This window comes from Phyllostomus discolor, chromosome 8, assembly GCF_004126475.2.
Source record: "Phyllostomus discolor isolate MPI-MPIP mPhyDis1 chromosome 8, mPhyDis1.pri.v3, whole genome shotgun sequence".
NCBI classification, from domain to species: domain Eukaryota; kingdom Metazoa; phylum Chordata; class Mammalia; order Chiroptera; family Phyllostomidae; genus Phyllostomus; species Phyllostomus discolor.
In genome coordinates, this window is record NC_040910.2 from 97,260,021 (window position 1) to 97,272,223 (window position 12,203).

The 12,203-nt window shown below is 40.1% G+C and overlaps 1 protein-coding gene across 1 annotated transcript in view; it reads right to left on the reverse strand.

The window, feature by feature from the left end:
• ANKFN1 (ankyrin repeat and fibronectin type III domain containing 1) overlaps nucleotides 1–12,203 on the reverse strand; it is a 309,928-nt gene that overhangs the window by 47,108 nt on the left and 250,617 nt on the right. Inside the window, exons 12-14 of the mRNA XM_028521748.2 lie at nucleotides 11,504–11,636; nucleotides 10,917–11,033; nucleotides 3,442–3,657 (exon numbers count right to left, since the gene is read on the reverse strand). Of these exons, the coding sequence (XP_028377549.1) occupies nucleotides 3,442–3,657; nucleotides 10,917–11,033; nucleotides 11,504–11,636 (466 nt within the window). The remainder of the gene's footprint in view (nucleotides 1–3,441; nucleotides 3,658–10,916; nucleotides 11,034–11,503; nucleotides 11,637–12,203) is intronic.

Here is a 12,203-nt window from a genome sequence, read left to right on the forward strand (position 1 = left end):
GAATGGGAAGAGTACTAGGCTAGGAGCCAGAAGACTTTGGTCTTTGTCCCTCCTGTGCTGCTTTTTGGCCAGTTATTTCCCTGACATCCATAGCTTTGTTTATGAATTGGTCACAATTAAATTACCCACTCATCCTCATTGGGTTTTGGATCAAATGATATCATAGATCTGACAAAGTATTAAACTTGAAAGTATAGTAAAAAAGAGAGATTAATATTCAGAGAAATCTTGACCTGTGAGGCTTCCAGTTATTATTATTATTTTTTATCCTCACTAAAGACATACTTATTGATTTTTTTAGAGAGAGGGGAAAGAAGGGAGAAAGTGAAGGAGAGAACCATTGGTGTGAGAAACATCGATTGGTTGCCTCTTGCATGTGCCTCAACCAGGACTGAACCCACAACCTAGGCATGTGCCCTGACCGGGAATTGAATGTGTGACCTTTAGGTTTATGGGACAGTGCTCCAACCAACTGAGCCACACCAGCCAGGGTGAGGCTTCCACTTATTGACGTTACTTCTGAAGATCATGGTCAGAGTAACTGAGAACCTTAGAGGAACCTCCCTATTGGAAATACCCTGATTGCCAGTTAGTTTGGTCAGAGGGACACTAACTTGTCCATAATAGCTTTCTTTTCCTTTCTTGGCAAGTGTGGGAAGGGTTTCTCTCTCTCTTCCAAGTATCTGAGAGAGGTGTGTTATAAAAGGTCTGGGACTTGAGAGGGTTAGGAATTTGTGAGGGTTAGACCCTGGAGTTTCCGTGGGGTATTAGGGATTAGTAGATTAATTATGGGCCCAAATTTTGTTAAAGTCCTTACCTGTTTTGAAAACCCCACTGTGGATAATATAGTCTCTATACAACTTTACCTTCGTTCTTATGAAGAGGCAGAAGAAGGGAGGAAATGCCCTAAGGGATGATTGAGCCCCTGCTTGGGCCTTCCTGGGAGAGGAGGGATGAAGAGGGAGAGATGGACTGGGTATGCCCTAAGGACGGCCTAGTGTTGCTTGGATTTTTCTGAGTAGAGAAATATAAGAATCATTAACATTTATTGAACACCCACTTTGTACTACTTTTCTAATGTTTCATATGCTAACTCACTCTTTGTTAGAACCCTATGAAGTAGGCTTTTTTTTTTTTTGCTTGTTTGTTTTGCAGAGGAGGAACTTGGGTGAGAAATTAAGTCACTTGGCCTAGTCAGATAACTAATAAAGATGGAATCAGGAGTCATACCCAGTCATCCTGATTCCAAAGTGTTATCTCAGAAGGGGATGTGATATAGTGGGAAGAAGCCTGGGCTTCCAATCAGAAGGCCTGGTGGTCATCAGTCTACTGACCCTGAAAAAAGACAGTGGTTTGTGGCCTGGAATTGTGGGAATTACCTAGCCAGCTCTGGGCAACCACCATGACCTGTCTCTACTTTCTTGGTGAGTTGGTGGGGCCAACTCCTGACAGATTTAATCTTAAGTCTCAGAGTGACTGGATACCAGCCCCAGTAGTTTTACCCCCCATTTCCTCTCTAGTGTACCTACTTGGGAAGGGGGTGAGAGGGAAAAAATTGGAGGAGGAGAAAGGGGAGTGGGGGTGGGTGGGAATGACATCAAGCAGGAATGTGCCAGTCAGCGGGGGTAAATTTTCCACTTGGATCTGTGTGGAAACCTGATCTTGCCTCTATTTTTGGTCTCCTTCTCTAACAACCTTTTGCCAGATTGGAATTTTTCTGCACCTGTAACACATTTTTAATGTAATAAGTCTAGGAGAAACCAGGTATTATATCATGCTGGGGCCTGTGCTGTGTTTCTAGGAGGGAAGGTAGCCCAGACCCCAGTTTATCCCTATAGGGGATTAGTGTATTAGTCACCCTGTAAAAGCTCAATTTATTATGATTTTTTAAATGTTTCTTTTAGCACTTGCTTATAAAAGGTGAAGAGGGGAGCCACGAATCCCACCTTTTCCACACACATACACCCTCTATCAATTCTCATATGAACTCAAATTCCATAACATGAAATCCAGAGGCTTTGACCAATTAGCTTACCTTTGCTACATTGAAATTTGTCCTGGTTTAGGCCAGTGTAACTAATGGAAAGGTGAGATTACTATACTAGCCACCCCTAAGTGGGGAATGGATATAAGTGCGCTAGGGGCTTAGCTATTTAGGGTGGTCATAGGAGACCACTGGGCCAAAGCTTGGATATGGCTTGTTAGTGTGGGGTTGAGCCCCTCTTGTCTCCCATTGCTCAGATTGGCTGTCTTGTGAATATATGCCATAGGTTGCACAGGGCTCAAGGTTGATGTTTCTGCTGGCTTTGCCATCTAACTGGGCAGTTCTATAGAACTCATCCCTATCACTAGGTTTACAAAAAGAAAAAAAGCAAGAGAAAGGAACAGCCTGAAGCTGACATTCACACAAGAGCATGTGAGGCAGTGTGATGGCATGGAGAGAGCTTCACTCATATCCAGATGTGGGATTGTGCCCTGCACCCACCATCCAGGTTAAAAGTCTGGATCTCAGCTGCCTGAGTTTGATTTTTGGTGGTATTCCATTCTCAGGCAAGGTTTTTACCTTTAATTTTATCTCTCATTTCCTTCTCACTGAAATCCTGAGAGCCCTGCTCTGTAATATGATGCAATGTAGCAGACGGGAGCCTGCTTCCAATCAGAAGATCTGAGTTCAAGTTTTGGCTCTGCTGTTTTCTAACCGTGTGCTCAGTGGCAAATCCAAGTTTGGTGGGGCCTGAAGCTAATACAATTTTGGGTTCTTTCCTTAAGGTAAAGAATACACATTTGGGAATGTGAAATTGTTAGGCTTCTTGCCGGGGCCTTGGAAGGGGCTTGTGCAAGTGAAGAGCTCAATGATACTCAGCCTTCATCAGCTTCACTAAACCTGCCTCTGAATTTGGCACATGTCATGAATCTCTTTGGACCTCAGTTATTTCTCTCCTAAAATGGATTCAATCATGTGTATCCCTCTCAAGGGAGTATATTAAGGAACAAGCAAGAGTAAATATGTATTAAGTTTTTTGTCCAAAGTGATACTTAAACGTACAAAGTAATACACACATACACATGCAAGTGCAAATATATACATAGATACTCGTATGCAGTCTAGAAATGTATTCTTAGTGTAGACCATTCAGGTATTGGTATTTTGATTATACTATCTGTGGATCCCTACTCAAGCATTTGTCTCAATGTTTTTCATTGGTTCATTGGTCAGAGGCGTTTTCAAGGTGCCCATTACTTGAATGCCAGATCAGGAGAGTGATGAATAAAAATAAGCTTCTGACTCTTTCCAATATGTGGAGTACAAACAATGACATGCCTCAGGACCCTCTCCACTCCATCACTGCATATGTAAGTGGCTTTTGGTATATTTCAGTGGAGCCTCAATGAGTGTATTTGGAACTTTACATATATTAGGAAATTAAAAAGATTTCATACCTGGATGGTTATCAGTAAAATGTCTAAGGCTGTTGGCTCCTCGGGTGTTGACAGAGACTTCCTCTGGCTTTGCAGCTTTGAGATCTGCATCCATTTGCCATTAAAGAATGAGTAGAGCATCTCCACCTCTCTGATGGTGACTATGAGGATGTTTCCGTGCCGGTCTTTAATGGGCTCGTAGTAAACTCTTCCCAAGTTGTGTGTTCCAAGTAAATTCTAGAAACAGATAGACTTCTGGTAGCTTAGGTGACATACAAACAAAGCAATGTAACTGTAACAAATGACACTATATAATTATCTGATCCTCCTGAGAAGCTTTTTTTTTTTAGCAGACTTAAATCTAGAATATGTGGCATCATAGAAATGTACTTAACAGAAGCTCAAAGAAAATGTCTTCACCATAAGCCTGCAAAGATTATAGCAAGAGGCATAAAATTATGTTTTTTTAAGCAAATTCAATATCTGTAAATATCTCTTACCCACATAGACACACTAGCACATAAACCTCAAGTTACCAGCACTTGAAGAGAATCCCAGATGTTTTAAAGAAAAATGCCTGATATTTCAAGTATGCTACTTGCGGAGTTTTCAAGAGATCTGCAGCACACTGGTGTGAAGTGGGGTTGTTTGAAATGAAGACGTGAATTGACAATGTAGCACATTGTACAGGTCCCCAAACGACTGCACATTCCCTTCAAGATAGTTTAATTGGGAGATTGGCCTGGTTTGACTTATCTGCATGTCAGGGAGTTCTGTGTATTTAAAGCTTTGTTAAAATTGTTTGTGAGCTAGGTCAACTGAGGCAGACAATGCTTTTAGAAAGGCAGGTCTGGAAGGGAGCCACATTAAATATGGAGAGGCCCAGGTAGGTGTTATTAAAATAAACAGTTTCATAAATGGGAGGGTTTGAAAAGCACGTACAGGAATAGGATAGAATACTCTTTTACTTTGAATATCTATGATTTTTAAAAATTATAAATCATCTTGGAACTTCTAGTTGTTATTTTGTGAGCTTACAGAAATGCTGGTGAGATAAGCTATTAGCAGGATAAGCTGTTAGTAGAATTTATGAAAGTAACAAGGATGATCTAAAACTAAATAAGCCAGCTATTCAGTATCCACATCTACAAAACACTGCAATGTTCCCTCACTGGTAGGAACTGTGTCTTAAATCTTTTTTTTTTCTTTTTAAATTCATAAGGACAGGACACATAAGGAATAAATTTTAGTAATAATTATTGACATATAAAAATTCATTTGGCAGGATTACTATTTTTAATAATGTCCTAATCACTCAGATTATTCCTTTTCAATTACTGACTTCTAGATCACAGATGAATAATCGGGTAAGGCTTTAATCCAGCTATCTGCAGTACTACAGTTTTATATAATGTAGTTTGCTACAAAGTAATACTGGCCAACAGAAGTGGTATGCAGCAGATAAAGTGGCTATCAATTTTTTTTTTAATTTATAGGATATGCCAATTTCTGTGGTGTAAATACTCCCACCATAAGCTGATTTCAGGCTACTGAGGGCTTGACAACAGGCTTTCAAAATTCCCGAATATTTTAACGGCTGGCCTTCCTAAGCCAATACAAGTTGGCTCCAGCACACCACTGCTGTTAAGCCTTCAGTTATACTGGTGTTGAATTTCAGGGCTGGCTGCTGTTCATTAACTCTTAGACTTCTGAAAAATTATTCACTCTCTTGGGCCCTGTGTTTCATCCTCTAAAATCAATGGTCATTACAATTCAGATATTCCTTATTGTAACTATTTCCTTACAGAGTTTTGTGGGGGTGGGGGTGGGGTAAGTCAAGCAGTGCATGAGAAAATATTTTGTAAATTCTCAAGTTTGATATAAGTAGGGTCTGGTCTTTACCACTCTAATTGGAATTCCACCCTGGCTTACATGTACTAATTTTCAAGGCTCAGCCCAGATTCCACCCTCTCTGGGAGGACTTTCCAAACTCTGTCAGGTAGAATTTACCATCTTCTCTTTTGTCCCCTATTGTTTCCTATACAAACTTATATCTTAGCATGATTGGGGCCTTCCTGCATACTGATAGACATGTCATGAGACCATGGTTGTTTCAGCTCTGTGTCTCAGGGTTCATGACACAGTGCCTGGCACACAGGAAGAGCTTAATAACCTTTTATTGACTGAACTAACATGTTATTGTTAGGATACTGGAAAATATGATTTATTTTGAACCAAAGCTGATAGGTAGAGATTTGAATGAGGTGGTCATTTTTTAAGGCCTTGTTATCAGTGGTTCACTGTTAGATTTTGATAGAACTAATGGGCTAAACAAGAACACAGAAGTCTCGCAGAAATTCTTTATTGACACTAAATTGGATTGGATAGCTAGCTCTGGGGAGCACCCACTTTAAAAGCAGAATATCCTTGTGAGAATAAATTGCAACTATGTTCCAAGGGAGCAAATTTGAGGTTCTTTAGGGACTAAAGGAAAAACAGACCATGTTAGCACCTGTCAGGCTGTGCAGTTGTTGGGAAATGTGGGAACCCCGAGGATCCTACAAGATAAAGAGGAATAAAAACTGCACCATAGCTCAAAGAATGCATCTGCATTATAACAAGAATAAGTCACAGGACTGTCAATAAGCCCTAGATAGATGCACAATATTTGGAGACCTTTACTCAGTTTGGGGTGACATGGAAGTTGAAGGAAATCCAGAGTAGACATAGGAAGGCCTGAAATAGAAGAGTAAAAGTTTGGGGAAATCTTCCTCCAGCTTGAAAAATGAAAAAGACATAGTATGCATAGATTCTTACCTGGCTTTTACTTACTAACAGTCATTTTTGAAAAGCTGTGGAGGAGGAAAGTTTAATGTAACCCAGCCCACACCCTCAGATTATTATCGTACTTTGAGGATAGGTATTTGTACACCTCTTAATGTAAGAGTAATGTACACTTCTGCATCTTGGCGCCTCTGTCATTTTCCTAAAAGTAGGAAAAGCAACGTGGGGTCTTAGCCACTTATAGGATTTCTCATTTTATTTTTTCAATACAAATAATGGGAAGATACCTGTCTCTCTTCTTGCCTAGGTAATATTAATCAAATTAAGGCCACTTCTAAATAAGCTCCAAGTGATGCAGAATAGAATTCTACTTTAAAAAAACTATAATGTGGATAATTTCTTATATTTAAAATTTTTGTCTGCTGTTGTAAATGAACACATAATAAGATAATGAAGTATTGGAAAGAATTTAGGCTTTGGAGTTATGCAGATTTGGATTTGTATCCAGACTCTAGCATCCTGTTTGTGTGACCTTGGGCAAGTTATTTAATCTTTCCAGGCCTCAGTTTTACCATCTGTTAAATTAATATCAACAACAGTACTTTTTCCCCAGGATGTGGCGAAAATTAAATGAAATATAGTTTGTAAAGTGTCTGGCACCTATTCTATTGAATAAATACTATTGTTTCATGATTATTACTTATCATTATGTATTAAGGACCTCACTATAGAGCAGAAACCAGAAAATAAGGCACAGGATGCACAGTGGTTGGTGTGCACTGTGATGAAGGTAAGTCAGGGTGCTGTGGAAACAGAGGCAGGTGAGAAAGATGGTGACGAAGGCCTTTGTGTGTCATGATAAAATCGGCCACACTTGAAAGAGTGTGAGGAAGGGAATGACAAGGTCAGATTCTTTTATTGGCCACTCTGGTAGAAGTGTGGGGAATGGATTGGAGGGTGTTAAGACTGGAAGCAGGAGGATGACTTTTGATGTAACTGGGGTCATCAGGCAGTAGTAGTGTTGCTGGAAAGGGGAGGAGGGTAAAATGCGATACAGCAGAAATAAATCAACAGGCTTTATGGCTGATGCTAATCAATCTGTTTAATAGGTGCTGGTCACCACGCAGGGCTGGAGAACTATCCAGGTGGTAACTGTAGTATGACGTACATTTCTGTGACCCTTTTTCCTTTTGTCTGTGTAGAACACCCTCAAGTGTGATCTTTGGGGCACAGGGGTTGGGTTGACTAATGCGTTTATTTATCCAAGCACTACTTATTGAGGATCTGCCACATGCACACATGGATGATGTAGAAGCGACCGGGATATAGGTACATTTCTTGGGCTCAGGGCCTCACAGTCCAAGTGGGTCACTAACCAAATAAGGAGACAAATAATTAACTAATGGGTTTATGATCATCATTCTGAATGAAGAATACAAAGTACTATGAGAGTACTTCACTTATCAGGAGATCAGAGAAAGGCTCTCTTGAGAAAGTATAAAAATTAAAGAGATCTGAAGAATGTGTAGAAATTAGTAAGGCAAAGAAACAGAAGAAGAAGATTCTAAGCAGAGGAAACAGCATGTGAGATAGCAGAGGAGACTGAGAAAGACAGGCCAGGAAGTTGGAAAAATCTGGAAATTATGGAGTCATGGAAGCCAAGGGATGTGACAGTTTAAAAAAGGAGAGTGGGACCAAGTGTATCAAACATTGCCAGTTGCAAAGAGGATTTAAAAGTGTCTATTGGATTTAGAGAAATTGAAGTCATTGGCACAGATGGATCCAGGTTTTGTAGGGGCCTGCACCATGTAATTTTAGGTGCAAGGGCCTTGTTTAAGATGAAGAATACAAAATTACAAATACAAAAATTATGTGTAAATGTGAATATTTATTTAGACTTGAAAGGCAATCTCCCCAAATACTGGGGTATTACGAATTTGTGGTCCCCTTGCCTGCTGAAATTTCTTCAGTCAGTTTACCAGAAATGCTTTCTGATTATAACCCAACTTCTCTTCCCCACATAAAACACTCCATGACTCCCACACTCACAGGTGCTCATGCAAGCCAGGGACCCTGAAGCTCAAGCTTTACGAGCATCAGTCTGCCTCTGATTACTGGAGGCCTGAGAGGGCAGTTTGGTAGGCATGGAGGTGGATGGTCAGGGAAAAGGCTGGGAACTAAATGGGAAGTGAGAAAGGAAGTGGAGAAGGGGAACATAGGCAACCCTTTTAAGAGATTTGGGTCTAAGGAGGGGGAGAGAGTTTGGTAGCTGAAGTGGGGTTGAGGAAAGGCATTGCAAGGACACACCTGAGTATGTTTAAATAAGATGGACAAGAAGAACTGGGATTCACAGCACATGTGGAGAGAGAAGCTTCTGGTAGGAGGAGTGAGACTTTGTTGGAATAGGAGGGAAAACAGAGAAAGTATGGCCAATGCAAGGAGGCTTTTATATTTGGTGGTGAAAAAAAATTAATTCCCATTTATTTTCTTAATGAATTATACAGTGAAGTCATCAGCTGATGTGGGAAAGGGGAAAAGATGTGGGAGAATGGAGACGGTTTTAAATAGTTGCCTTATAGTTTGGGAAAGTGAATTTAGTAGAGAAATAGAATTGATCACTAGGTAATCAATAGAATGTCACTAGGTAACATTATACATGTGGGAATTGTAGTAATGAATTTAACATAAAACCAGTGAGTCTCCCCCCCACCCTGCCCCACTTTTTTGTGATTTTTCTATAGCAGTGTGCACCTACTGTGGTGTAGACACATTGGATTTATCCAGACTTGGGATTTTTCCAAATAAATAATATGGTAGGAGACAGTGGCCAGAGACTTAGAATATTATGATGGGCCAAGGAATCTAAGCTAGACAAGAAGGGAAATGACCTCAGAAGGCAGATGATATATTATGAAACATGGTGGGGCCACGGAAATCCAAGAGCTTTTGCAGTGGGAGTGATTGAGTAGGGAACACTGACCATCATGACTTTTTTCTCTAGCCCACAGGTGGCAAACACAAGTCCCGAGGGCTGAATCCGGCCCTCCACCTTGTTTTTTCTGGCCCAGCACCTTTTTTCTGCCTGGCGGAAGCACCAACCTCTCACTTAACTGTTAAGGAGTTTGTACAGTCCTAAAATTACATTCAGCCCTTTGAAGGCAACCAGGCCTCTGGTGAAAATGAGTTTGACACCCCTGCTGTAGCCCCTCAGCATCTAACTGTACGGGCTATGACAGTCTGATTCTTCTTGATTTACTGATAGCAGATGGAAGTGTTTTAGGAAGCTTCCAATAAACATACAATCAAGAGCCCCATTTGGAATCCTAAGTTTGTTCAGTCTGTGATCCAAGCATGTCTGGGCTGTATCGTAGGTTAATGAGAGAGTCTAATAAGGGATTTGAGCCTCCTGGGAAAGAACTTTATCCTAATGAAGGAGCAGTTTGAGGTACAGTGGATTGGTCTAATTCAAGCTGATCAGTGATGAAAGGAAGGGGTGCTTTGCATTCAACACAGTCATCGTGGCCTAGCTCCAAGAACTTTTTCTTGAGTTGAAGGAGAAGATTCTGCAATCAAGTGTGAGTTGAAATGGAGAGCACTGCTTACTAAAATATCTGGGGCCAGTGAGGACACAAGGCAGTAAACCACTTATGTAATGGAGCATAGCACAGAAGGGGTAAGAGTTATCTTTCAGAATTACTTATAGTAGCAACACAATCATTATTGTTGCAGGAAATCAAATTATTGCATGGGTCAAGAAATGAAGTTCCTGTAATTGCAGGTAGGGTGGAGTCATACAAATTTTTTTTTTGTTATTATGACCCTATTTTTATGCCTTGACTGGGATAGCCTGGCCAAACACAGCTTACATAGATTCCTGTTATGCATGTTTCTGGGGTTGATGTAACTGATAGCTTGGTAGGTAGAATACCCATTACTGTTAAAGGCTCAGAGATCTCTTAAAGACTCCAGTTCCACATAGCAGATGTTATTCTTTGTTAAGAACCATATATTCAGGGTGTAGCAGAAAACAATGAGAGGAAAACCCAGAAGAGCTTGGTTGGAATTCAATGTCATTTCTAGGAACGACTCTGTAACTTACAAAAATTATTGTAAGGATTAGGCACTTGATCTAATTTGGTTAATAGTACAGAAAGTTGAATAAATTCATGATTATAAGTAGGCTTTTAAGAGATTTTATTTGTTTTGTTTTAAGTAAGCAAAATCATATGCAAATGCCCACATTTTTATCCAAAGCATCAAGCCAAAAAACATCTCAAAATATCTGTTTGGTCTCTCCCTTCATCTCCATACACTCTTAAACGCACAGGACGCCAGAGCAGCAAGGGTTCTTAAGTGATCTAGTCAAACTCCTCTTATTTTGCATGTGATAAAACTGAGGCCCAGCAAGGAGAAACGAGTTGACTTATTATTATCAAATCTAGAACTCAAGTCTTCTTACTCCTTGTTTGGATGTCACTCCTAGACTTCTCAAGGGAGATCCCTGTGTCTCTTCTGGGAGACTGCTGAAGGCACAGATTCCCTGCATAAGCAAATGTGCAACAGCTCACACTGTCTGAGAATCCTTCATAGGCCTCATTGGGCTCTGAAAGAGAAAGGAGCCCACCCTTTCCTTTCCACATGGGATTGGAACTGAACTGACCGAGTTTGCCTCGAATTTCTGTAGAGGTCTGGGCTGAAACCTGGCCCCTCACCTGTAGCTGGGCTGTTGCTGCAAGCATCTTCTGACGAGTTTGCAGGACTGTGGATGAGGACATGGAGATAGGTACACTTTGCCTTAACCACCTTATATCTTCCCACATACAAGACAGCTGCAAAAGAAGTCACACGGTCATATCATTATCCAAGCCAGTACATGATTTAGGTTGTGGCATCAAAGCACAGCAGGGAGAAGGAAACCTGACCCTTGATGTTTGTTCTCTAGTCCATTTTCAGATACACGCGAAACAACTTTTTGATCTCTGTCCAGTTGGAAAAAGATCTGAATGTTAATGAAACAGTCTGATCCACATTTTAGTCTTTGCCAAATGATCCCATAACTCAGAATAGTGGAGACGCAATCTGACAGGATGCAAGCTTCTTTGCTTTGAAAATGTAGTGTAGACAGTCTTTTGGCATTTTGTGTGACATAGGGCATATCAGAACTGAAAGAGACCTTTGAGATAATTTACTCCCACCCCAATACTTTGATCACTGGAGACCCCTCAACTAAGGTTTCAGAGATTTATGTGCAGTAACACTGGTGCAAAGTGGGAGAAAATAAAACCAGAACTTGGTATACCTTCGTGAACCACAGAAAATCTTGTGTGATGGAACTGGCGTGAGAGTCATCTATTTCAACGATCGGTATTTGATCTTCATTGGTGACTAACATATTGTCTTTGTAATAAAATATAACAGCTATGTAGAGTCCCCTAAAAAGAAAAAGCAAATAAAAATTGTCCTCCACCGTCTTCCTCTACCAAACCAGAATCATGGAAAAATATTTTTGGACATGAAATAGATAATTTAAAATATATGTGTAAGGGTATTCTTGCTAAGTATCACAAGTTCACTGACTAGAACTCAGAGAAAGTACTATGTGGTCCAAATTCTCGAGAGAAAAGTGAACTTTATATTCTTTTTGAAAATGTGATATATGTTTATTTATTTAAAAATTAAAATATAGTTAACATGCAATAGTATGAGTTTCAGGTGTATATATTACACTTGATATATACTTGCATACGATTGTTATTCAGCATTTATATAACTTGTGAAGTGATCACCATGATAAAAAAGAAATCTTGCCATTTTTCAACAACATGGATGGACCTAGAGGGTGTTACATTAAGTGAAATAAGTCAGGCAGAGAAGGACAAATACCGAATGATTTCACCTATATGTGGAATCCAATAAGAAAAACAAACAAACAAAAAAACCAGCAACAGACTCATAGAAACAGAGATCAAATTAATGGTTGCCAGAGGGGCTGGGGAGTG